The following is a 24,280-nucleotide window of genomic DNA, read 5'->3' as shown; positions in this document are numbered from 1 at the left end:
TCACTTCAACCCATATCCTGCTGCCTCTCTCTACCCCCAATACTATACAAATTTACCTGGGCCATCTGTGATTCTGGACAAAGGAACAAATATCTATACATTTTTTTTATTATGTTATGTTAATCACCATACATTACACATCATTAGTTTTTGATGTAGTGTTCCATGATTCATTGTTTGCATATAACACCCAGTGCTCCATTCAGTACGTGCCCTCTTTGATACCCATCATCAGGCTAACCCATCCTCCACCCCCCTCCCCTCTAGAACCCTCAGTTTGTTTCTCAGAGTCCATAGTTTCTCATGGTTCGTCTCCCCCTTCAATTTCCCACCCTTCATTTTTCCTTTCCTACTATCTTCTTTAACATATAATGTATCTATACACTTCTTAAGTGTGTAGACTAGGAACACATAACATATTTGGCACTAGTGATATAAAAACCTCAATTTTTTTTTACTAACAAATGATTTAAGAAAATATGATAAAACGTTTAATTCATGAATAAGCTAAAAAATGACTGAAGTGTCTTCATTTCCCTGTCATTCTGAGTGGTAGTTTTCCTTTAATACATTCATGGAAGTTACCTCTCATCCCAGTTATATCATAATGCACAAAAGAGGAGATTTGGGGGTGGGGAGCAACATGAGTTTATTAATTGAGGTAACTTATATAAATAATATAAAATGTAAATCATATATTTTATTATTGAGAAAACAAAATATGAGCCAAGAATATATTTCTTTACATTTTTAGATTTAACTAGCATTGAAAGTTTCAAGGTTTATTTTGACTAGTGTCTGGCTTTCTAATTGACAAGCTAATTAGAAGGGTATGCTAGACTCCTTGTCCATACCAAGTTCAGTGCACAGCTGTCCTGGGGGAAAGACATACAAGTGAACTTGTTGACACTTGAAATTAAGCAGCACTCACCCGAAAAACTGTCATTTCTTCCAGCAGAACTTCTTCTAAATCATGCCAAGTCTCCTTAGGAATTGAAACTACTTTAAGAACGGTCCCAACATCTTTGAAAGAAAGTGGAGGGGGAGAACACAATTTAAACAGGTCTGAACAAAGGATAGTGTTAATGAATGGAATCAGTATCTGACCAGAAAAAACATTTGACCTCAGTCTTCCTTTTACTTTTTTGTTATAGCAGTAGTAAAATATATATTCAAATGCATTTCATGCAAGTGGATAAACTATGAACATCGCTGTGGAATATAAACAATTGAGTTTTTAGAAATATATGAAGCTTGGAAGATGGCTTTGTCCTCAACTTGCAAAATTAAAAAAATATATATAATAATCACTAGGTTGAATTATTGTGTTTAAAAATTTTTTTAATCTCCATTGTCAGGTATCTCAGGAAAAAAAAAAACCTAAAAAAAAAAGATAATACCAATTTGATATGACAGGTTTTTCCACTTTTGTTGTGAAATCAAGGACTGCATGTGAAGACTTAATGCAGATGCAAAATGCAAGGAATGCTGTCAAGCAACACAAGTAGTCAGAGCTTCCCAGCCTTGCTGCTCATCCTCCTGCGCCTGGAAGCCTTTAGTACTTATAGGCCCCTAAAGACAGCTCAATGACCATTAAGTGATGAATGACAATAACTTGATTTCCCAAAATAAACACCTTGGATTACTTGTCCCGTGGTTTTTCAATAATGGTTAAGCAGGTTTGGTTAACAAATTGGTTTGATTAATGTCTTGAATAATCAATTTTAGAGTACTAAAGAAATTTAAAATTCAGGAGCATAAATCATAAATTGGATACATTGTATAGAGATTTAATGCACTGTTTATCCTAATTCTCACTGTGAAAAGAGACAAAATGTTTTAAGGAAAAGAGTTGTTGCTTTTACTCTAAACTGTGTTAAGAGGATACTATTTTTCCAGTATTTACAAGTATGTTCCTATTCCTTGATAGAATGAAGAACGGGATCTTACTAAAATAAAAAAAATGGACTCTTCAACATTTCAACATTCCAGTTCTGATCAGCTGATCAATTATTTTTAGCTTCAACTGGCTCATTTTAATCCAGTTCAACTGACTCATTATTTAAAAGAAAATCATACATCAGGAAAATAATTTAATGTATTCATTGAATAACCACTAATAACCATTTTCAGGGGATCAATATGATGTGCTTTGGGAGATCAAGAAAAGTTGCTAGTGAAAAAAAGAAAGAAAATTTGCTAGTGTGTCCTTTGTAAAGTGGAAAAAAAAACCAAAAACGCCCTCTGTTAAGAGGTTACTTCTATGTTTATAGGACTTTAGACTACTCATGACACCAAAGATTAAGGGTAAATTAGGTTAATCTACTCAGTGCCTCTGATGGGTTTCCAGTATCCAAACATAACTTTATCTGTGTTCCAGATCTAGTTTTACCGAGTAGTATTTCAAACAATTTCACACAAATTGAATCAGATTACTCAACTAGGATCAATATACTATGATGTGCAATTCAGTTAAAAGATAAAATTACTGTAATCAATTTACTTTGCTGACAGATGACCCTGGTCTGTACTGACCGATAGCCATCCACATCTTCAGACATTCAACATACTCATGAAACTGGTTCCTTTAAGGACAGCTTGTGTCCAAGAGGAATTAAAAGCTCATGACTGGATTTCTTTGGTCAAATAGCCGAATGCAAGCCTCTGTTGCACAATGAGTGAGGGACTTTTCAATGTGTTTAGGCCAGAGGTGAAAAAAAAAGGTAAGTGTGACATTACTGAATAAACTTAACTACTCTGTAGATAGATCTAGTTATATTTTGACATTAATTGAATACAAATCCTATCATCTCATAATTTCTGAAGATTTATATAACCAGAGGTTGATACTTACGATTCATTAATTTTATCAAACTCTGAGTCTCAATGGGACTCTTTTATTTGATAAATTTTCTCATTCATAAAAGTAGACTGCACTATATTGCTCAGACTCTGACATTGTTACACTTGATAACAACTATTTCACAATTTCCTTATAAACTTTAAATCTTTAAAGCATTTACCACACAATTGCCATTCCCCTGTAGTTAATTCAGCTTTTTTCTGTTTCTCACCAAGGGAAAATACATGCTCTTATACCAGGTTTCATTAGAGCAGTCACTTTGCTTCTCATTGATTTATGTCAGTTAACAATGCTAATGGAGACTAGGAATTTATTGCCTTGGAATCTGACCCTAACTAGCAAGTTTCAGTTTTGTAACTGGTGCTTTCAAAATAGTATTAATGAAGAGAGTAGGGGGAGAATATATCATAATAGCAATGGGATTCATTCTGAAAATATACCTGTAAAAAGTTTGTTGGTAATTATGGAGTTAGTAAAAATGTGTTGTTAAATTTCTATAGAAATGGAACTAAAATGTATCTGATGGTTGTTTAGGTCCATTTTGTTGTTCCTCTGATGAAGTTTTTGTTTTGTTTTCTTTCATTGTACGGCAAAAACACTAGCCAAAATTTATTTGCTAGAAGATTTGCATCCTGTGATAATTTTAAAGTTCAGATAATTCTGCATCAGTACAGTCCAGAAACATTATTGAATGTCTTGGGAATTTTAGCATGGTTTGAGCAATTCATCTTTGTTCTAAAAAGCCAATGGCTAGAAAAAAGTTATGATTCAATCATAGACACTGATTGTTTACCTAATCATTAGCTTTACCTGACTGCATTTATCAACTTTTGACTGAAAAGGAGATTTGGCTTAAATCAATATACATCAGCTTGTTACTTTTTTTAGTAACACACTGTCATGGTAGATGTTCAGGTTTTTTAGTCGTTTACTGGAGGTTAACTATATCTTGACAGTGACTATAAAAACTTCCTTCAGTTCTTAGAACACTCAGTCAAACAATGTTCTGAAAGGAAATTTAGAGCTAAATTAAAACATTTACCTGTTCCAATAAACATAACATCATATTGGCCATCTTCTGCATCCACTCGATCTACTACGATTTGTGTAAATTGATAATTTACATCTGTTTTGATCATTATCGGGCGGTTATTAATAGGAAACACTGGATTGTACATAGCTGGATGACTTCTTGCAAATGTTATAACATCATCAGGAAGGTCTTTTGTAGAGTCAAATCCACCAAATGTTTTACTGGGACACTATTAAGATAAAGACAATATCTTTTGATTAAAATACAGTAAATAGAATTATAAATTATGCAATAATTTATGACCTCAATGGTCATAAACTAAATCTAAACCTGTCATTATTTCTTTAAAATTAAGTAACTGATAAACTAAAACATAATGTTATTAATATTATTAGATATAATATATAGCATACATTTCCTAAACATCTCCTAAGTCACAATGGGATTTAGTTATGTCACCATTTCTGACCAAAAACTACAAACGCACCTAATGAATTCAGTGTCCAGGAGTCTAATGCCTCTGTTAGTGGCAACATAATATATTTTACCAATATGGTTAAGTATTTGAAATAAGAAATGAAATATGTTACAACTAAATCCAACTAATACTCAGATTAGAGAATCTCAGAATAATTTTCTTGGATACATTTTTTCCCCCTATGGCATCATGCTAAAATACAAATGCTCTCGTCAAACTAAAAGACAATATGAACTATTCTTTATTGCTTTGTTTCTAACATAACCCTGAAAAAGCACCACAAAAAGTACCAACAGTACTATCTTATTAATAATTAATTTTAAGGAAATGTGTTATTCCTAGTGTTTAACAATCTGCATGGCTCTGAGACTGGCCGATCAGAGTGGACCCAGCTGAGAAGATGACAGCTACAGAGAAGCGGAAAGGATATATATATATATAATATATTTATATATAATATTTATATATATATATAAAGGATATATATATATATATATATATATATCTCACTTCTGGATATAAACGCTCCCCATAAGGCAATAAAACAAAAATGAGAAAAGTCAGATTTCACTGTCTCTTTCCCCTGCATTTAATTATGTGGCACAAACATTGAAAGTACACCTCCAGTCTCTTGCATTTTGTCTTGTACCTACATAACTTTCTGCCATTTAATGTAACAGCTTGGGAATGGAACTGTAATTAAGAGAAGTTCTTGGTCTTACAAGAGACTTAGGAGGAGGAATCAACTGTCTTTGCCGTTACCTTGATACAGGTCATTAATAATTCATGGGAAATGAAATAAATAAACTTGTTTTGAAATGGGAAGAGTATCTACCTCTGAATATATATGTATGTTGTATATAGAAAGAGACACATACAATAATAATATGCTAATACAAGAGATAAAGGATTTAGGGAAATTTTAAGTAAGTTATAAAATTACTTATTTAATGTAATATGTTTCACTTAGTATGTTTTTCTCCACTAGTGTTGACAAAATGACTATTCTCAGATGCCACTTTTTTGCATTAATGAACTCGTTCAAGTGAATTTTATTCATGGAGTTAGGTGTTTTGTCCTTCTGGCAGCCCTTTCCTAATTCCTAGATTAGACATCACTCTCTGCTTCCGTCTTTAACAGTTGGTGCATATTGCTGACTTAATTTCCCATGTTTTAACAACTCTCTATGAGCAATGAGCGAGAACACAGGCTCTAGAACCAAACTGCCTGAACTGAATCCTGGTTCCTCCCCTTGCCTCAGAGTCCCCATCTGTGAAAAGGAAACAATAGCAATAGTTGGGCTATTGAATATAATATATATACAAATATAAATCTTAGAATAGGATCTGACACACAATAATTTCTAATGTCTATCATTAACTGCAAATACACCGTATACGTATTCAGATCAAAACCTTTGCATCTCTAATAGCAGTACAATATCCAGCACAGTGAAAGAATTCCACCAAGTTTGCAAAGAGGTTATATTGAGAATACGCTCGCATTAATGAGCCATAGAGATATAAACAGCCATAGGGATATAAAACTCACCACCAACAAAGTAAAAGCAGTTTGCCATTAAGAAATGGAGTAAATATCTTGTGCTTTTTATAAAACCCATTTGACTTCATATAATCAATATTTTTTTTTTTTGAGATTTTATTTATTTATTTGACAGAGGGAGACACAGCGAGAGAGGGAATACAAACAGGGGGAGTGGGAGAGGGAGAAGCGTGCAGGAAGCAGGGAGCCTGACGCGGGGCTCGATCCCAGGACCCTGGGATCATGACCCGAGCTGAAGGCAGACGCTTAACTGACTGAGCCACCCAGGCGCCCCTTTATAATCAATATTTCATCTTGTTTGTTCATTCTTCTGAAAGTCACCATAAGGTTTTTTTATCTACAAGAACCATCAGCTAAAAGTAATATTTATGAAATGCAAAAGTTTCAATTTGCTCATAAAGAAGTTATAGAGAAAAACAAGATTAAAAGCCTCACATTTAATAAAATATATAAAACATAAATTACTTGAATTTAATGGAACAAAAAACTGAAGTAAAATTAAAGTAATGGCTAAAGTTCAAATACAAATTTTTTCATCACATGAAGTTATTTCCTTGGAGATAAATGTTGCACTTAAGCGGATGTTCAGTCCAGGAATACTACGGCCTCTGCCATCATTGATAACTTCACTCATATTTTGCCATATTGAAGTCTTTGTTTTTGTTTTTGTTTTTTCTTTTTTTCTCCCTACTTTAAATTGCAGATTCAAAGCTGGTTTTATTTTGAGTTCTCTTTTTTTTTAAAGCCTGAATGTGCCCCAGGGTTGCTGGAGGGAAAAAAGAGAGGTCAGCAAGAGTAGACAGTGTCTGTTAAAATACATAGGCCCTGCTCTCTCTATGAGATTTTCTCGCATATCTTCTTTACCTACTTGAGAGATGTGTCCCATTCCCATGGGAAAATAATATTGATTTAAAAACTTTTCTTCCTCCTATTTAATGGGCAATCCTTGAAGTCTTCATTATAGCTAGGAAGAACAAGTTCCAATTATCCTAACTGTTTCAACTCTCCATGAAGGCCATTTTCAGAAAAGAAAATAAATAAGGCTACCCATTCAGTTTCTACTTCTCAAAAATTATGGTTATTAATAACTGGTTAAGCACTGAACTTAACCACTGAGGTCTATAAAAAACATGTTTTTAAATGTAGAATTCCACAGTATCATTAAAAATCCTTGCTTTGCCATGGTTTATAGTCTTGGCACCTTTGTTTTACATTATCTATGTTAATACCTGTTTGTAGCTGCTTTTTTTAACCTTCAGCAGAAATTTATTCCTTTGGTATTTTAAACACCTAGGACATAAATAAATAAAAAACAAGTTTTAAAAAAAGGCAGGGGTCACCTGGCTGGCTCATTCAGAGAAGCATGCAACTCTAATCTCGGGGTTGTGAGTTCAAGCCCCACACTGGGTATAGAGATAAAAATAAATAAATAAATAAATAAATAAATAAATAAATAGAACTTTAAACACCTAGGCCACTTACAGTTCCTGGTCGTGGGTAGGGGACTCTTCCTTGATAAGGCACCCATTGATAATTGGGACCATCCCTGTGAGCATATGGACCAAGGAACACCCTTCTCACATCACTCATGCTATACATACACACAGCTGACCCCTTGAAGATGTTACTAAAAAAGGGAGACAGAAAAAGAAAACAGATTTTCATCCTTATACAGTGGTAAGACAACTGTTTTTAAGTTGTTCTAAGTTCTTAAATATCAGATATCAATTATCAAAACTTAAACATAAGTTCAATCTCAAATAATATTTGGGATCTTTTTCAGTCATGTGTATATCTTTTAATAATACACAAGAGAACAAATTATGATGGCTCAAAAATAGAAGGCATAGAAGAAACCATCATTAGTACTCATAGCACATATATCATGTATAGACAATATACGATATGAAGATACACATTCATATACATAAACTTTGGTGGGAAAACACATATACATGATCTTCTAAAAATGTAATATTTAATTTTGATATCATATAGAATTAAAAATATAAACTTTGTAATATGTTAAGCCTCAAGCATGATTACTGAAACCAGAGAACTTAAGCAAGCAAGAATGTTTAAGAAGTCATTTTATAAGCTGAAACTGGTACAGAAAATGAACAGTTAATGTCAAATGATGTGTCATATTATATTATTTTTAACTCCCAAACCACCAAAAGCATTACAGCCAGTAACAGAGTCTGATTTGTGTGAAGGCATTTAAAACAATCTCTTCCTAACTCAGAAAACTGTTTTAAGTTAGTAGCTGTTACATCCTACTCAAAGTAGAGCATTATAGCAATTATCCCCATCATTTTACTTGACAAAAATCAGGTACCTGAAACAAACTGGAAGTTTGCCATGAGCTGCCACAATTTTCCATTTTACTGTACTTATATAAATACAGCTTGAGAGATGTACTTATACAAGGATATAAAACAGTTGTGCACACTTACAATATGAAATGCTTATCTTTTAACCAATCTTTCACCACAGAAAATTACATATAAATCATACTGAACGAAAAACATGTGTTTACAAGAGTTTATGAGTGGAAACTGTTCCACATAGACAATGTCTCGTAGAGTATAAGCTGCATGAGGGAAGAAAGATGCCTGGTTGCTTTTCTGTAACATCAATTACATATTGCATGGTACCTGACACATAGTAAATTTCAGTAAATATTTTATAGAATTTAATAACGATTATTTTCATAATGGAATAGCAAATAGTTAGGCCCCATCCTATTCCTACTGATTCAGAAACTCTGGGGGCGGGGCCTAGCATGCTCCCTGGGCAACTCTAATGGATGCTCAGATGGATGTCTGAGAACCACTGTACTAAGTAATGAGGAAGCAGAAGAAATGGATTAATGTCTGTTTAATTTTGACAACTCCAGGTAATATAAATTTCATACTAAATGTGATAGTCAGGAGATAATTGCTACTTGATTGACAGCAAGAGCCTTGGGAATATGGGTAATGGAGAAAGGAGGAGGGTGAGGAGAAAGGGAAGGGGGAGAGAAGGAAGGGAGGAGGAGGAGGAGAAAGGAGAGGAGAGGAAGAAGTGTTTCACCTGCAGTTTATAGCACTACTAACTCTGATCAAAACTCAGATTTCTGCTTTTCAGAATAATCTACATTTCACTCAGATGCTAAAGTCAAAACTATACATAGGACATGACACATTTTTCATCCTATTTATAGTGATGATACTCTCTGCTAAAATTTATTTTTTAAAACAACTATTTAAGTCATAACTTATTTTAACCATCCGAGAATCTACAACTGCTCAGAGGTTAAGCCAACACTGTTCTTTCAAAAATATATTTTTAAAAATTATGAATACTTGCAAAGCACCTAAAGGACATGAAGTTTCTATGTTAATCAGACAGTAAAATATTCTTTACCTGGAAGTTGTAAACACTCCATATACAATTGGATTCTTAGGATCTTTAGAATTCATTAGGAATACATCCTCTGTTTGAAAACAAAATTAGGAAAAGTTGCATTTTGGTGGTTATGGCAAAGTCTGAACAGATACTCTCTGTACAACATCATCAGCAACTTACGCAATTCATCAAAATGAGTGTCAATGCCATTTGGACCCGGCACTGAGCAAATCAGACGGGCTTTGAGGAATGTTGTCCACTTATTCACCAGACTTCTGTGGCCCCCAAAATCATTCTGAAAGGAGAGAACACTGGTTTTAGGAAATGTGCATATGAATGAAAATTTCAAATATTTTTCTTATCTTCCTATCTTGAGACAGATATACAATTTCTTCATTTCTCAAAATAAAAGTAATTCTATTATAGATCCAAGTAACTATGTTTTCTTATTACGTTGTTGGTCAAAGTTATTCACTCAAACTTTATGCAAGGAATGACTTACAACATACAATGAACATACTGGCACATAATACACTTAATGAGTATTTACTGACTAGAAGAATAAATGCATACCTTATAACCCACACTGAAAATAGATCCCAAACAAAAGCATATCAGCACCGAAAATTTTATAAGTTAAACTGAAAAAATTTTGACTTTACAAACAGCACACTAAAAAAGTATTTGCATAAACCTTAATATAGGAAATTCATTTACCTCCTCACTGATAATGAAACAAAATTTTTACTTAATGTAGCAATAAATTCTATTATGATAGTATGTATTTACTGGTAACTTAAAGTCTTTTAAAATAATATATGCATATGCTTGAAGGAAGATGAGTATTCCTTCAAAAACATAACAATGATTTATATTTTGTTTATATAATTCTATATACTATAAAGTATTTTTTAACTCTCGTAAATAGTGCTTTTTTTTAAAAAAGATTTTATTTATTTATTTGAGAGAGAGAGAATGAGAGACAGAGAGCACGAGAGGGAAGAGGGTCAGAGGGAGAAGCAGACCCCCTGCTGAGCAGAGAGCCCGATGCGGGACTCGATCCTGGGACTCCAGGATCATGACCTGAGCCGAAGGCAGTCGTTTAACCAACTGAGCCACCCAGGTGCCCCGTAAATAGTGCTTTTAAATATGATTTATATTTTTTTGGAGAACACATCGTCATATATTTCACATATTTTTATATGTTCCCAGATGACTAAAACTTTTAATTTTCCAGTAACTTAATATACTAGAGATAAATAATTAGATCATGACTACAGAAGGAAAGATGCCAACCAACCCCCCCAATAGAGATTTTCAAAAATTTCCTATTTTCTTGAAAAAAGAAAATTCCACTTTAGGCAATTATCGGTTCTGGCTTTGTGATTTTCTTGAGATGAAAGGTGCTTGAATATAATAGCAGTTGGCTTTTTTCATACTGTGCATATATCCTGCACTGTACAGTGTAGCAGGAAAGAATGGGACTATTATCAAATCTTCACACTGATACTAATTAATCCATAAACATGTATTGAGCAATTTTTATTCTATATATCTAACATTATAATTTATATCATATCCAATTTAGGGTCACACAGTAAATGAATTACCTGAAAGTTCAGAACTTCACAATTTTATCTGTGTGTCTGTATCTATGTATATAGGATGCTATAATCAATTTATAAAATCAAGCTTTAATGCTTTTCTCTCTTACATTAATGCTTTAGCTATTCAACAACAAATGTCCATTCAAAGGTTAAACATCGTAGGAAACTATGCTACATCTGAGAATACAAAAAAGTATGCTTCGCCTACATAACATGAAAAAAAATTGTATTTCTTCAAAATTTCAAAGCTCGTTTAATGTAAATATGAAATAATGTGTCACAGCCTCTATCTACATGTTTGCCCGTGAAGAGTCACTCACGAGCAACTATGTTTACAATCATTCTTTACCATTTAAATACTGATAGTGATCAGTCAAGATTTCGAGCCACATTTTTCATTGTACTTGCACACAGGTGGAAAAAAAAGAAATAAAACCATGATTAGACATTGAAATCATCATCAATTGTTCTTTTCTTTACCTCACCTTGCATATCTGACCTATTCTAGCATGGGTGGCTTTTCCAGTGTGTTCTCCATCTATCGCATTTTCACGGAAGAAAAAATATACTTTGTCATCTTCAGGGTTGTCACTTTCTGGGATGAGGTGGGCACTAATGAACCTTGGATCTGAGAGACAAATTACAGCATATATATTAATTCACAATTAGATAAATAATTCCATTCATTACAGTCCAGTTTCACTTTCTCTCACTTCCTTTTGACATATTTCAAGAACTAATCTTTCCTTAGTTCACAGTTTTCCGTACATGTGAACTGTTCTTTATGTATTTTAAAGTATGTTACAAATCACCTTATGTTGCAAAAAAAAAAAAATCTTTAATTCTTTTTTGGAAAGTTAGGAGTAGGTGCAGAAAAATCCTCAGTGAGACCACACAGTGAAAATGCATGACTGGATATTAAAATATTGTGCAAACTGAAAGTGCTGTCAAATATTGCTTATTGCCATCATCATTGCCATTCTTCCTTCTAAGCATAAAATAGTTTAAATCAAAGTACAAATTGGTCTGTTCTAGTTTCCAGCAAAGATTGGATGGGAGGGAAGAGAGATCCACATAAAACAATAACAAAAACCAAGTCCTCTCCATTTCAGTAAATGGCAACATTATTTACTAGGTACTCAAGCCACCTTGGTAATCTGGAGCCACCCTTCCGTCCTTCCCGTCTCTCACAACCCACATTCTATCCACAGGCACATCCTTCACCTTTTCTATGACCGGTCTTTCCCAGACTCCTAGCAGTCTCCTTGTTTCTACCTCACCAATCCTGCTCTATTACTTTGCACAACAGTCAGAAGTGAACCTCCAATATGTCACTTCCCTCTCTAAACCCTCCTACATCTTTCCAAATCACCCACAATAAACAGAAAATAGAAAATCTTTCCTGTGACCAGACCCTATTTATGATCTAGTCCCTGCTACCTCATAAGCCTTTTTTTCTACCTACCCTTCCTTACCTAACTTACTCCTAGCCAGCCATACCACTTCCTTCCTGGTTTTCAAACAAGTCAAGTACTCTCAGTCCTGCCTCAGATATTCCTCCCTGTGTAATTCTCTGCCCTCATATATTATAATGACTGGATTCCTACTTTTACTCATGTCTTTGTTTAAATATTGCATTTTCAGACAGATCTTTATTAACTACCCTATTTAAAGCACTGAAATCCTTACTTTTGGTTATTAATTTTCATGCATTATTTTTCTTCCTAACTTTATTAAACATCTCTGATTTCTTGATCGTTCTTTCTCTCTAATCTTGTTTATTGTCTGTCTCTCTCCCCACCCCAATGGAATATAAATTCCAAGAGAACAAGGACTTGGCACGTTTTGTTTGTTGTTATGATCCTAAAGGTCAAAACACAGTGGTCATTCAGAGAATATCTGTGCAAGGAGGGAAAGAGAGAAAAAAGAAAGGAAAAAAAAAAAACCTCACAAGATTGGCTAGATTATGCAGAAGGTATATTAGCAATGTTCAGAGCCTCATTTAAAAAACAAAACTTTGTAAATACCTGGGTTGATGTGGTTGTGATTCATACAAACATATAAAAGTATGTGACAGCTTCATTGGCTTTAAGATGTAATATACTAAGAAGCTGAGTTCATCTCGCTGAAAGCACTTAGGACATTGCAGGTATTTAAATTCTTACAATAATCTACCTTTACTCCCATGGTGTATTATGTTATTAAGTTAGGAATGAAATATGCACACATAGGTCAGTTCCATACCTGAAATACCAGGGAAGGGGTCAGAACCCCGAAACTAGCTTTATCCATGTTATTTAGTCCTAATCTTTACACCTGTGTATAATCATCGTTATCATGTGTTCTATGCTTGTAACTTTCTTTTAACATTTGTTCTGGGACCATGCCCTTCGGGCTGCACTCCACTATCCTACTCGGGCAAATTATACAGACTCTGTAAGTAATGTAAAGTCCACGATTTATTACCTATTCATATTTAAAGTTCAGTGTGCCAGTGGCATAGAGTGGGGAAATAACTTAAAAGCTGGACTCACTTAGCACCAGAACTTTTATAAGATACATAAAATAATACACTACTTTAATCTGAATAATTGTTGCAAATCTTGTTTTTCTTCATAAATTTCTACTTGTTCATATACATAAATATGTTTGCATATATGTGCTTGTGTCTTACGAGGAATGATGAGCAGAATAATGTGACATGGTAGGAACTGGTATGTTACAAATAAAAGAATTCATACCCTACTGATGAAATTAGGCTCCTAGAAACGCAGCGTTGTGTGTGTGTTTGTGTGTGCACATATATAACACAAACCATTACACGTCAAAGAATTCAGTTCAGTCACTTGCAACTTTTGTGACCTTTTGGCAAGGCTTTTACCTCTCAGATCTGAGATGACTAATTTTCCCACTGGGTGTATTTCAAATTGAGTTATTTCAAATTGGATTCTATTCATTTTGTCTGTCATAAATAGTTCAGATCAAAACAAATATTTTAAACTTAAATAATGCATGTGAAACAACTTTGTAAAATGTTAACAAATGTATTATATTATGTCATTATTATAATAGTGAAAGGAAGGCTTAATTCCATGCTAAATTTGGAGATCTCATTATACTTCAGCTATAGAATTAGAATAAAAAATCATACATTCTTCCTCCTTAAAACTAGAGCAATGAAGGAGAAGTTCATCTAATATTACCTCCCAAATTAGTGTAGCTGTTCACCTAATACTTGCATAACTTAAAAGACTTTCAAGTAATTAAATCCAGCTATTTTATTTGCTCACAAATACACATAAGACACTGTAGAAAAGAAAATGAATAATATATAGTCCTTGTTCTCAGAAAGTTATAATCTAGCAAAAGTCATATTAGAAGCACAAAAATGACAAGAAAGCAAACAATATTTGACATGTACAGATACTCTCTTAGCCTGGTGTCTGGGCATGACAGAATTATCAAACATCATGTTTCCCTCTCTAAAATATGTGAAGAAAATTATCATTTCACAAGTGTGGACTCTAGCGGGAAATAATTCAATCAAGTTATCAAGCACATTCATTGTTGAAAGGGCCTGCAATCATAGTCTCTCCTTCAGTATCTGATACTACAGGCATGGAGGACTTCGTAGGTGAATTAAGTTTGACAAAGCTTCAGAAACAGCCAAAACATAAATTATACATAGAAAAAAAAGGTAAATTTATTATAATAAAAAAAGAATATCAAAGAAAAACAATGTTAATCTACTGAAATTTGTCTTAAGAACTTTAGGATTTGTTCTCTACTTGGAAAAACATTCATTCCTATTTCAAAATAAAATAGGTCTCTAGTTAATCTCTTTCAAAAAAAGGATTCATTCTACTATTTCAAATTTAGAAAATCTTCTCTAGGGTCAAAAATTCTTCTCACTATACATTTTCTACCTCTTCAATCCCTCAAATTTCACCTTCCCCTTCCTTAGTACATTTTGTCCTCTTACCCTTCCTCCTAATCTCTCGGTCTATTCCTCTCCTCCCTGGTGAATTCTTATCCAATCCAAAACTTCTAATCAATCATTCTAATTGCCTTCTCTGTTATCCTCAAACCTCTTGGCCTCCTGAACCTCTACTGCACCTGCCTTACAAAACCCCAGAACTTTTCCCCCTGTGTTCCTATATCTAAGCAAGGATGATGAAAATCATATAATCATGGTAAATGGATGTGCTATTTATTAACTCAGGCTATTTATCCTAAACAAGAATCCTAGTGTTGCTAAGGAATTATTTTATTTACTTTTAGTGGCTTACTATAGATTTATTAAAAGCAACTCTTTAAAATCATTCTGATTGTCTTCAAATCAACTAATGCACCATCTCTCTCTTTACTCTCCAAAGATGGACTTACTTGCTATACAGATAGAACCAAAACCATTTAATGAGAACTCTCTCTTTTTCCTTTCTTCACCCCGATCCCCAATTTTTCTTTTCTTTCTTTCTGTGGAAAAATGATCTCTCCTCATTTCTAAGTCTAAAACCTCTCTCTATTTGCTTTCAATCCAATAGAATTGCAGCACAGAATACTGCTCCAATAACAATCTCTATTCTTCATGCAATCGTGCACCATCTATATTTTCATTCATCAAATCTTTCCTGGATGCTTACTCTATGCTCTGGATTGTGGTACATTAGGTGATATTATGATGAAATGTTTTCTGTCTGTAAGGGAATACCAACAATTAAAGTGATTATTAAAATGCACAAAAAGAACAAAAGAGTTTGAAAAAAAATGCAGTTGGAAATAGAAAGGAAAATTTATGTTGCCTTAAAGGAATTAGGAAAAGTTCTTCTCAGAAGATATGACCTGTAACCCAAGACCTGAAGAATAACCAAGAATGTCCCACGTTGCAAGGTTGGAGAAACCACAATGTTGTGCACACAGAGAGTAGTCAATGAAGAGACAGGTGGTCAAAGATGATGACAGAAAGTTAAGCAGAGGTCAGAATAAGAAGGAAGTGTTGTTCAGGAGCATATTGTCCTAATGGCTATGAGGGAAACCACTGAAGTATTTTAAGCTTAGTAGTAACATTATCAGATTCCTATTTTAAGATCACTGTGACTGCTATAGAAAAAAAATATATAGCGAGGCAAGAAAGAAGGCATGAAGATCACTCTGGAGGCTGGTGAGAAGTGATGGTGATTTGGACCGGTATGACAGAGAAGGATTATGTGAAAGCAGAATCGATGGACTGCGTTCATTGGGGAGATGTTGAATGTAGGGAGTAGTGAGAAAAATCATGGAAATATTAAAGAAATGTCTGATTTAAAAGTTGGTTGGATAGGAATCATTTACTGTGATAGGAACACCTGAGAAAGGATAGATATGAGAGTGGGGAAGGAAGATGAGCTCAGTTTCAGGCATCTTTTAAAGTGAGATGCTTGTGAATTTGTCCCACAGGTCAAGGAATACAAAAGTTCAGGGAAGAAATGGGGACTGGAGTTGAAGTTATTTTAAATTGACAGTAGGCTATAGAGTACAAAGAGAAAAGAAGCCAGAATCTAATGCAACGAGAAAAGTGATGAAAACAGGAAGAAATCTAGCAGCGGGGAGTTGCAAGATGAAGGGAAGAAGTCAATTCTTCTTTGGATTCTCAGTCTTTCCCTTTTTAGTGGTTCTGTGTCAAATATTTATTTTTAAAATTTTTTTACCCTAACAAAAGAAAACAAAAAACTTCCACTGACACTCTATGCTGTAGCATCTATTGTTTTTCTTGCACCTACCAAGCCCTAGGACTTGAGAGAGTGCTCATACTCCCTGCCCTCTTTACCAATCACTTCTCAACTCTTTACTATCTGGCTTTTGGCATTTCACTACTGAGAGTGTTCTACTGATAATCAACAGAAACCATCAAATCAACAAACAGAATTGGACGCTCATCCTCTTTTGGTTGTCTTCAGCCATTGGCACAACAGAATCTTCATGCTCTTCCTAAAGTTTTCATTGTTTCTCTGGTATGTGGTTTCTATGACTATGAACAATTATTGTTCATTATCTAGCCTTCACTATCTCCTTTATGACTTCCCTTACCTTTTTCCTAAATCCCCAAATATAGATGCTTCCTAAATTCCTGTCTTTTGGGCACCCTTCCTTTTCCCCCCACTCCTATAAATGAAGTCATCTCCTAGTGTTTCTTCCACTATTTCAACATTCTTAATTTTGTTATATTTTTAGAATTTTTTCTTTGGGAATTGATTTACTTTTAGAGCTTCAGGTATCTTCAAACTGTATCAGCCTTTATTTTCCTCCAGATCCAAGTCCGCATTTTAAACTTCTGGCTCAAATTTTCTATATAAGTACCTCACTGCAATTTTAATTCACCACAACTAGCAAGGAACTTAGCCACTTTTCTTTTAGAACTGCTTCTGCTCCTACCTTTCCATTTTGGCTAATGTCAACATCAACACCTACATATAAAATATTATTTTATCTTAAATTGCTTCCATTTCCTGCAGGACTTCTGTTTTGCCCTCCCAATTTATTATCAAACTTATTCCTGCTATTACTGTCACTTCTTTCCCTGTTTTATAGTCTTAATGTTGCTTGTACGATTCATGTTTTTTTACTTCACAGTTATATTTTTGGAATCACCTAATTGGTCTTCTACATGTATTATCTATTTCTTCTAAGCCATCCATACAGTGCTACAGAAAAAAAAAAAAGTACTAATGCTTTTATACCACATAATTTCCAGAACAGATTTTAGGTGTCATGGGATATGACAAAGTAGCATAAACTAAGATGTGGCAAGCAGAAAGGACAGTAAGGCCAATGTTACTATGAGCCAGTAACAACTCTAAAAGTAGATGTTATATTCATCAACACACATATTTGAGATGGGCCATAGTTTTGGCTCCAAGCTTTCTAGAATAAGAGGAAAATGGGAAATCTTTGTGAATTACACTATTTGCAGTGTCTCTAATATGAAAAAGAAACTAAGGGCAATCAGTGGTATCCACAAACTAACTTTGACTTATATTTCTAGCAGAACTGACCACCATTTCCCTTCTTTCATACCTTAGTGACTCTGCTTATCATTCAAGAAAACACCCAGTCTACTATCTTTTTTTTTCTATTTATTTATTTTTTATTATTATGTTATGTTAATCACCATACATTACATCATTAGTTTTTGATGTAGTGTTCCATGATTCATTGTTTGCGTGTAACACCCAGTGCTCCCTCAATCTACTATCTTCATAGGCATTTAGTTCACATAACATGAAAGAAAGTTTGCTTTTTATTTTTTTATAACATTTAATTCTTTTTCTATTATCTTCCTTTTCATATTTGTTATGACAGGCATTTGTCCTGTATCTCTCCCTCCCTTGCTTTCAGCTTCTATATATAACAAAGTATTTCCCTAAGCATTCTGAATCTGTCTCACTACAACTACGCAAATGTAGGCTCTTATCTCTTCTCTCCTGGCAGTCACATTCATTCTGTTTTCCCTGCCTCTGGCCTCACCTTTTCCAAACCATCTTGTACTATCGCCTTTTAACACACAAACCATTCCCTGGCACCTGGTGCATATTCCTCAATTAGAATCCAGAAAACTCTACTTTAATCACTTGTTTTCTTTCCTCTCTCTTCTTGTAAGCTGATCTCCCTATTTTTTCCTAATTATTTCTTCCAGGCTAAGCATAATTTCTGAAATAGAACATGGTTCCTAAATGAGTGAATAGATTGATAAATGAATTTCCTAAACTATGTAAGTGTGTGTGTGTGTTTTAGAAGAAAGAGTCACATTTTCTTCCTTTTTGACAGTTTGTTAAAGCTATTGGGAAGAACAGAACTCATCGTAGCCCCAACCCAACAATGTGTAGGTTCCCAGTTAAAGAAATGCTCAGACATGCTTCTTTAAATTGTAACTATTTCTAAGAGTTATTACACAATAGCAGGTTTTCAAAATGTTCTCCTGAAATTTCAGAATGTTCTTTTAACATGGGAGAAACTTTTCTGTTTGTGATCACATCCTTTTGTGTTAGCACAGAAAAATTAATTATGTTTGCAATTTTTCAAAATTAGATTCTACCAAAAAGGTTAAAATAACAGAAAATATGTCTCTCCATTTTATGAAGCTAAAAACAATGCATATGTAGGAGGTCATAGATTACCACTGTCCTGAAAAGCTACAAGCAATTCAATAACTTGCCTTGTCATCAAAAGCTCCCCATGGAAAACTTTTACCCAAATTCATTCATACTGACCTACTTTATTAGTTCTCCTTGAGAACCAAAGAAAGTTCATGGTATTCACAAAGGAAGCTTTTCTACTTCTAGTTACTATCATCAAATGGCAGGCAGAAATGAAAAACTCAAACCCACTAGTTTCTTTTGCTTTTGAAGTTTGTGTTCTGTATCCCATTAAAGTAGAGAATGTCTATTTCTAGTCTCTAGGTACAAGTTCCTGATTTCAATGTGGCCAAGTCCACTGAACTAACAGACACACATATACAGATCTTTTAATAATGTAAACAATTATAATGTCCCTAGACAGCTTTCCACATTTCAATGTTCTCTACTCTGCAAAGTTCACAAAACCCCAAGAGACAACGATTTAACAAAATCTTTCAGCTTGTACAATTGAAAATATTTCTTACAGTATGAAGCAGGGAATCGATGTGGATGTCTACTAAAAGCTGAACATCAAAAGAAAGTGGCAAAATCCATTTAAGCAGGATCAAAGTGCATTAATCTTGCCAGCACGAAACTGCAATGTAAACACTATGGAAGGTAAATAGAGTTAGAAAGGATTCTCTCATCTGGGTAGTTTAAGTGGTATGCCTTTGGGGAAGAAACCGTCTTTACAGGTACTGTGGTACTTCTGCAATGCCCTGAGCACACGATAGAAGCTGAACAAATAATCATATGTAATCATCTTGGGCCAATGCTATCATGTGAAGCACGGAATCTTTAGTCATGATAATAGCAGTAAACGCTAGGTAAATACACCTCTCTTTTCTTTCCCCCCTTTATCTCCTTTACCACCCCCTTGACATTCTTCCACACCTCATCCCACAGATGGCATTTCTTGCAAAATTCACGTTTGGGCACCACCTGCCACTTGTAACAGTATCACTCTGTTGAAATATTTTTAGCACCTGCAAATTAAACTGTCCTTCAGGTGCAATCTCACACTTAATGAAAATGACACCTTGGCACAGGACGCCCAGCTGCCTTTATGATTCATTTGGCAGCTTGAGCTTATTTAAATAATGAACACATTTTGCTGCTCTCAGCATTAGGATCAATCTAAATCTCTGGTACAGAAACATTTTGACCAGCCTTTGGCTGGACCTATCCTTCCCACCAAAAAGCCACCAGAGAATAAGAACACACAACTAAAATTGTAGAAATGTATGGTTTTTTTTGAAAATGAATTAACAGGATGATTAATTGAGATTTTTGGGTGTCTAAGTTAGAACATATATTGGCTTTTTAGGACATAAATTATACATAGTTCATATGGATGGAGGATGGAATAAATGATTACAAACTCTCTTATGCAGGTGCCCCAAGGACTAGTTTCACACCATGAAATAGTCAGGCCTCTTGTTAAGTATGATAGAAAGTTTCAGAGCAGAATAGGAGCATAAACCCACTGCAGGAAAACAACCCAAATTACTCCCCTTCCTCTCCGAATCAACTGTGACATCATCTATGAGAGGAAAAGGAAGGTTTAAAAATTGATATAGTTTACAAAATATACATACATACTTTTATTTTCTTCATACTTGAAAGGCAGCTCCATTGACATTCTGACCATTCATGAAGGAAAATCCTTGCTAAACATACATTCAATTACCAATATAAAAAGAAACAAATTCTCTCTTCACTGCATATATAAAAACTATCTGGGGACGCCTGGGTGGCTTAGTCTGTTAAGCAATGGACTATTGATTTCAGCTCAGGTCATGATCTCAGGGTCATGAAATCAAGCCCCACATGGGGCTCTGCACTCAGCATGGAGTCTGCTGAGATTCTCTCTCTCCTTTTGCCCCTCCCCCCAGCTCATGCACAGGCTCGCATGCACGCATGCGCATGCTCATACACTCTCAAATAAATAAAATATTAAAAAATACTATTCTATGATAGGACTCAAATAAAACTGGGTAGAAATCTGGATTCTCATAACCACTAGATATCTAACTTCCAAAAATTAATGTCAACTAGCCTCAGTTTCCTTATATGTCAAAAAGCACCTATCTCTGAGGGGTGCTGGGAGAATTACATTAGAGAATATATCTACATCTACATCTGTACGTTTGTCTATCTATCGATAGATTGATCGATGTTCTATTTCTTTCTACCTACCTACTTATCTATGTCAGCGTATCATAGGCTTTCAAAGTTGCTAGCTGCTATTATTTTATAACACCATTTATAAAACTTTGTGAAATATCCTCTATAAATACATGTTTAAATGTTAATGGTAATAGAAACTTAGATTGCTAATGAAAGCAAGTTGAATCAGAAGCCAGCTGATAAAGAAGCTATAAGCCTATTAAAGAGCACTGAGAAGAACAAAGGCAAATTGTAAATCATGTAAATTTTAAAACTGTATTTTTACAATTTAAAAAAATAGTTCCAATGTCACAGCCTCAGGCTACAAAATACTTACAAGCTAGCTAGCAGGGCAATTGTTGATAGGGAAAAATCATCACCAGATGACAGCCAACTCACCCGGGTGGCAGTCATAGTGACTGGTTTCTTCCCCTTTCAGCTTTGCTGCAACATAAAGGGGAAAAAAAAAAGCCCCAAAGAATGAAAAGACTGTGAATGGGAACTTCCAGCACATTGGGAATGCAGAGAATGCAGCCTAAGGTCATCTCACATTCTTTGCTAACAACCTAAGCAGAATGGATATATCATTTTTGGCTGTGGAATAGAAAAACCTCTAGCTGCCAAGGAACAGGCCTGGAAAAACTTTTGATGCTTAGCTGGCTGGGAAACTATGAACAGCCCTTGGGGTAGTTTAACCCAAAGAATGGTTCAAGATGAGTCACATGAGGGTAGAGAGAAGTGGTGATTAGAATGGAAGATGAGCATGGATGGTAAAGGAAGATATTAGTACCATTTACTGTGCCCTTCCTTATGCTTTTTATACATTATTCTGATCCACATCCGTCCCAGAAAGAAACACTGACGTTAAGACCCAGCAAATGCCCAAAGTGCATACTAGTTCCTGGGAAGGCCAGGACATGAACAAGAGCTGAGTTCTTCCTACTTTATCACGTCACCACAAGTATTTACACCTATGTATTTTGCAATATGTTTCTAAGCTGCATATACACTATTTGGTTATTTTGTTTACTATTAAACATAAGAGATCAGCATTTAACATCAATAAAAAATTGGTGGAACACCTTGCAGCTCTTTACCACCACAAAATAAGGCTATTTAAACTAAGTGGTCATAACCAAAAAAACTCCACAAGTTTTCTTAATTGAAACTATATTAATGAAGAGGACATGGAAAGACTTTGGGATACTGGACCTAGAAGAAGAAACCCATGCAGTGATCACAAACATCACTGCGGAGCGAGGTGCCTCCCCCTCTGTATGTCAAACAAAGTTAATTACCTTTTAGTTTCCCTTATTCAATCCTGCAGTCAAAGAGAAAATGTTTTTCCATTTTTAACTTTTCAGTTTCATCTCCTGTATCTACTAGGTCGGCTTTTCTGATCAATTCTATCCCTAATACATTTTTGACCGTATTTTTTCCCCTTACTTTTGTCCTAATTTAAGCTCTCTCATCTCTCTCCTAAAGTATTGCTCTGTCTTCTTAAAAGACCCTCCTGCTTCAAATCATTCTTCCCAATTGACACTTCATATGCTCCATTTTATTGATGGTTGTTCATTAGCTAAACAGTTAAATTTAGACTCCTTTAAAAGGCATTCAAGATAGAGGCACCTGGGTGGCTTAGTCAGCTAAGTGTCTTACTGGTGATTTTGGATCGGGTCATGATCTCAGAGATGGAGCCTGCTTAGGATTCTCTCTCTCTCGCAAAATAAGGCATTCAGGTCTTTGCTACCTATCCCCCATATATAATTCTAGGATCAGCCCCCACTGCATTTTCCCCTGTACCTTTCTATCTCACTACTCTGGATTTCCAGAACTTTCATTCTTAAATGACTTTACTTATGTGAATTCTCTATGAGGAATCATGCCAATTTTTCAACACCTTTTCAATACCTTCCAAAAATACTTTTAAGTTCTTCAAGTAGAAATTTGTCTTGTGGGTTTCCATAATATTTTGTTTAAATTTCAGTTAGAGTAGTTACACCTTCCCACCTGCTCTAGATTATTCCTCACAGTGATACACCATGTTTCTTCACTAAGTTCTTTTTAGACAGGATTTTGTCATTCATCTTCAAATCCCCTCATAGGATAGTATATTACACTTTAAGATACTTGCTAACTTGATTTCAACTGAACACTCTTCTATTTATATAACTGTCTTACAGTTGGTAATCTGCCTTCACATGGAGGATGGCAGTCAAACTGTACAGCAGTTAAGGGGCTGTCCAGTATTCACCTCAGTTCTGCTACTTACTGTGTGACTGTGGGCAAATTATTTGACTTATCTGTATCTCAAGTTCTCATCCTAAGGTAAGAATATGGAGATGTTATAAAGACCAAATGACCTAACAGAGTTAAGACACATGTAGGTAGAACAACACGCTATTGTATTGTCCTTTTGTTATCCCATGGTTGGTTACCTTAGCTTCACTGTTTAGCCATGTGCTGTTCACCAGAAAAAAAACATATCACTGAAGGCAACAAAGAACAAGTACCTTTTTAAAAAAAAACAGGAGTGGAAGCTGCAGGGCAGAAACAAAGAGCAAATCAAGAGCTGCTTTTTTTCACATCAGATAGCCATAATGAAAAAGATCAAAATGAGTCAGAAACTAAGAAGAGCAGCAGTGACATTATTCTCTATACTGACTTAGATGAAGACATATGGTTTAAAAGATTCAGAAGGAAGTTTTACTCTCAATGCTGGGACTTGAATAGCTATACTCATAGCCACACAAAACTTGGTGTGCTGTGATATTTACAGGTCTTTCCTTGTATTCTGTGTCAACAAATTAAATTATACCATGAAGTATACTCATCACCTTTGCAATAGTTAAATTATTGTTGTTTTTAGTTACATTAAGTTTAAGAAAGAATATATAGTTGTGTATAACCATTATAAGATAATTAAATGTTATTTTATCTGTTAAATGAAAGAATATGAAAAAGAAAAAGAAATACTCAAAAATATACCACTCAATGGTTACTGCCTCTTACCCTTTACCATAA

The 24,280-nt window shown here is 34.6% G+C and overlaps 1 protein-coding gene across 1 annotated transcript in view; it reads right to left on the bottom strand.

Moving 5' to 3' along the window:
• The window catches only part of SEMA3A (semaphorin 3A), a 202,927-nt gene that overhangs the window by 33,838 nt on the left and 144,809 nt on the right, over positions 1–24,280 (bottom strand). Inside the window, exons 7-12 of the mRNA XM_006727083.3 lie at positions 11,420–11,562; positions 9,508–9,622; positions 9,346–9,415; positions 7,420–7,564; positions 3,906–4,125; positions 932–1,023 (exon numbers count right to left, since the gene is read on the bottom strand). Coding sequence (XP_006727146.1) covers positions 932–1,023; positions 3,906–4,125; positions 7,420–7,564; positions 9,346–9,415; positions 9,508–9,622; positions 11,420–11,562 — 785 coding nt within the window. The remainder of the gene's footprint in view (positions 1–931; positions 1,024–3,905; positions 4,126–7,419; positions 7,565–9,345; positions 9,416–9,507; positions 9,623–11,419; positions 11,563–24,280) is intronic.

This window comes from Leptonychotes weddellii, chromosome 12 (assembly GCF_054177405.1).
Source record: "Leptonychotes weddellii isolate Sample4059 chromosome 12, ASM5417740v2, whole genome shotgun sequence".
Taxonomy (NCBI): Eukaryota; Metazoa; Chordata; class Mammalia; order Carnivora; family Phocidae; genus Leptonychotes; species Leptonychotes weddellii.
Note: the sequence above shows the minus strand (reverse complement) of the source record. Positions and strands in the feature narration are given on the sequence as shown.